The sequence below is a fragment of the Sebastes fasciatus genome, chromosome 14 (assembly GCF_043250625.1).
Source record: "Sebastes fasciatus isolate fSebFas1 chromosome 14, fSebFas1.pri, whole genome shotgun sequence".
NCBI lineage: Eukaryota > Metazoa > Chordata > Actinopteri > Perciformes > Sebastidae > Sebastes > Sebastes fasciatus.
Genome location: NC_133808.1, coordinates 26506463 through 26510000, shown reverse-complemented (window position 1 = coordinate 26510000; position 3538 = coordinate 26506463). Strand labels below are relative to the sequence as shown.

The window sequence follows — 3538 nt, the reverse complement described above, 5'->3', positions numbered from 1 at the left end:
CAGAAAAGACAAAGAGACAATGTGGTGGGGTCCTGGCGGCCATCTTTGATTCAGCCATTTTGGTAGTTAACATGGTCAGCCATATTGTTTTGTAGCCTATGCAGCCTCAGTCGCCCATCTTGTCTTTGTCTCTCTCTCACTCACTCACTCACATACACACTCACAGCCCATGCAGCCTCAGTTGCCATTTTGAGACAAGAACCTATCTTGTCTTTGTCTCTCTCACACTCACTCACACACTCTTTTTGTTTAGTTTAGTTTAGTTATTTAGATAGATTTATTGTGTTTTACACCTTTATTATATTGTTTACATAAATGCTTGTAGAATACTCATGCTGGTCTGTTTAATGTTGTACAAGAGTAATAATTAGAGAGATAATTATAAATTACTTTTGAGATCGAATTTAATTCCTTTTTGAGCTTATGTACCAACATAATTGGGTTCCACGTTATTATTAATAAATAGATCATTTTATTGATATTAATAATAATTCAATTAAATAATTTCCTATAACTAGACCAGCTCCTACTTGCATCCCCAACAGTAGAGAACAGCAGATGGTGGAGCTGTACCCTGCCTTTGGTGGATGGCCCCAGAGCTTTTCGACGTCAGGTATGGAGGCGATTAAGAAAAGCTTGTTGTTGGCTCGGGGTCCCAACACGCATTCGGTGTGGATTGCTTGGGTGCAGGGGACTGAAGGCCGAATTGTCCACAGAGGTTTCCTGCACCTAAAAACAAATGAACCTGGTGATTAAAACCAGTAAAAACACTGAATAAAACAGCTGCTCCTTAAAAGTCTGAGTTTCGTTGAGCTGAGCTGAGCTGCCCTAAACATTTGCTCAGCATGTTTCTCTGAAAAACCTCAAATCAAGACATCTCATGAGTGAAATCCTTAAACCAGTTCAAGATACAGTTAAAAACAACCAAGGCCTACATCATTATCATAAAACAGTCAGTTCATGACAGAACGTTTTGGTGGACAGACACAACGTAACAGTAAGAGTAGTAGACGTAGTTTTCTAAGTAGCTTCACTGTTGCATTGATAATAAAACAGTATATTGCATATGTACCATATAAAGACACATACAGTATGATCTGTAAAAGTGTTTATACAAAAGTCACTGTACCCAGACTTTTACATCTGTTACAATTTCTCACCACTGTGATCAGGTATATATTTTCTGTCTAATTTCAGCCACCATGTAGCATCTCTCTACATTATGTTGGTCTCACAGGAGCCAGGCTGCAGTATCTTAAGTGTAACAATGAGTTTAATAGATCTTCTAAACCAGGGGTAAAAAGAGGCATAGATCATAGGGTTAAGACAGGAGTTGAGATAGAACAGACATATTACAAAGACAACAGATGAGGCATTGAGCAAGGTGTCCTGGCCTGTAAGTATGACACAATAATATGGGCAGATGCATATTAGAAACACGACAATAACAACACCAAGAGTTCTGGCTGCTTTCATTTCTGCCTTTGAAGAGTTACTAAAATGCAGTTTCCAGGTTATTTAAAGAATGTTTAAGAGTGGATAAAATGGATTAAAAAAATGATGCAGCTATGATCAGATATATGGCCGTTTCATCAACTTGATTTATGGTTATGTTAAGGCCATAAGAGATCACCAGATCAAGAGTGTGTCCTTTAATGTGTGTGTGTAATGTGCTGAGAAGAAAGCAGCCTTAAACTGTATAAAAAGTCAGTTTATGACAGAACTTTTTTGCGGACAGACACAACTTAAGAAGTACGAGTAGATTTTTCAGTAGCTTCACTTTGCATTGAAAATGAAACAGTATATTGTACATACACAATGCAATGACACGTATGATCTGCATATAAAAGTGATTATACAAAGGTCACTGTACCCAGACTTTTATCTGTTATTCAATTTCTCAACACCGTGACCAAATAAATGTTTTTGTCTAATTTCAGCCAACATGCAGCGTCCCTCTACAGTATGTTGGTGTCACAGGAGCCAGGCTGCAGTATCTTAAGTGTAACAATGAGCTTAATAGATTTTCGAAACCAGGGGTAAAAAAAGGCATAAATCATAGGGTTAAGACAGGAGTTGAAATAGAACAAACATATTACAAAGGCAGCAGATGAAGCATTGAGAAAGGTGTCCTGACCTGTAAGTGCAACACCAAAATATGGGCAGACGCATATTAGAAACACGACAATAACAACACCAAGAGTCCTGGCTGCTTTCATTTCAGATTTTTTAGCAGTTACTCTCCCTGAATACTGGAGAGTCACAGCTGTAATATGAGACCGCATGGCACGAGCCTGAGTCACAGCCACCACAAATACTCTCATATACAGAACTATGATGACAGTGACAGGACCAATAAAGGACAAAAAAAGATCTGCAAGTCCAGCAATGTAGTTAATGACAACAAGACACTCTCCAGAGCAGGAATTATACCTGCCTGGTTGTTCTAGGTTATCCTTCAGTATCAGAGTGTTGCAGAAAGCAGAACATATCCAACACAGACAAACACACATCTGAACTGTTTTTTGTGTGACTTTAGTGGGATAATGTAGGGGTTTGCAAATAGCCACATAGCGGTCAACAGATATGAGCACCATGTTTCCTATTGAGGCAGTAGTAACAATGTACCCTAGATACTGATACACGGCACACATGAGGTCACCGAAGAACCAGCAGCCATCCATGAGCACAATTTGAAAGAACATGAGGAGGCCCACGAAGAAATCTGAGACAGCCAGAGAGAGGAGGAGGAGGTTGGTGGGGGTCTGGAGCTGCCTGAAGAGATAAGACAGCAACATGCTTATCATTACTGTAGCATCAATTGTCATATCAGCAGATAAAAGTCATGCCTGAAACATCATTCCTTTACAGTCTGATATCTGGTAATTGTTATGTTCTGTTCCATAAACCATTTATTTCTGTAAAGCTACCAGTTTTATAAATTGATTAAATATTTGACTACTTGAAGTGAGAGATGGAGATGATGACCAGCAGGTTGAGAGTCACAGTGAGCAGAGAGATGCTGGAGAGTAAAATGTAAGTGAGCATGGATACAGAGTGAGGACGCATGGTCTTCCTGCAGGAGGAGTTGAGTTGTGGAAAGCAAAGTTCATCTTCCTCAAGGGTTTTCATTCTCAGAAGGAGGAGGAAACGAGAAGCTGCTGAGCTCTGTCAGCCTTCTGCCTGAAGCTCTCCGTCATACAACTGATTTATCTCTTTTCTTCCTCCACATCCCTCCTTCCTCTTTGTCTCTGGTGACAACTTTGTTTCAGCAGGAGTGACTGAACTTCACCCCTTCTTTAATTACATTTTCATCTATCTTCATGATCTCAAATATCTAGGTTTAAGGTTGGACCCTCAGCTGAAATTTGATAAACATGTTTAAAAAATGAGTAGAACTGCAAAGGTTAACCTGTACACATTTAGTGTAATCAGAGACTGTCTAACATGTGATGATGATTTTTTCACATTTCAGTTATTGTTTTACCTCATGGTTGCAGGCAAGTTTATCAGTCATTAAACCCCTCATGCCCTATCC

The 3538-nt window shown here is 39.4% G+C and overlaps 1 protein-coding gene across 1 annotated transcript in view; it reads right to left on the bottom strand.

The window, feature by feature from the left end:
• The window catches only part of LOC141781954 (trace amine-associated receptor 13c-like), a 3251-nt gene extending 20 nt beyond the window's left edge, over nt 1–3231 (bottom strand). The window contains exons 1-2 of the mRNA XM_074657953.1: nt 2963–3231; nt 2138–2775 (exon numbers count right to left, since the gene is read on the bottom strand). Coding sequence (XP_074514054.1) covers nt 2138–2775; nt 2963–3132 — 808 coding nt within the window. The 5' untranslated portion in view covers nt 3133–3231. The remainder of the gene's footprint in view (nt 1–2137; nt 2776–2962) is intronic.
• Nucleotides 3232–3538: the final 307 nt, after the last annotated feature.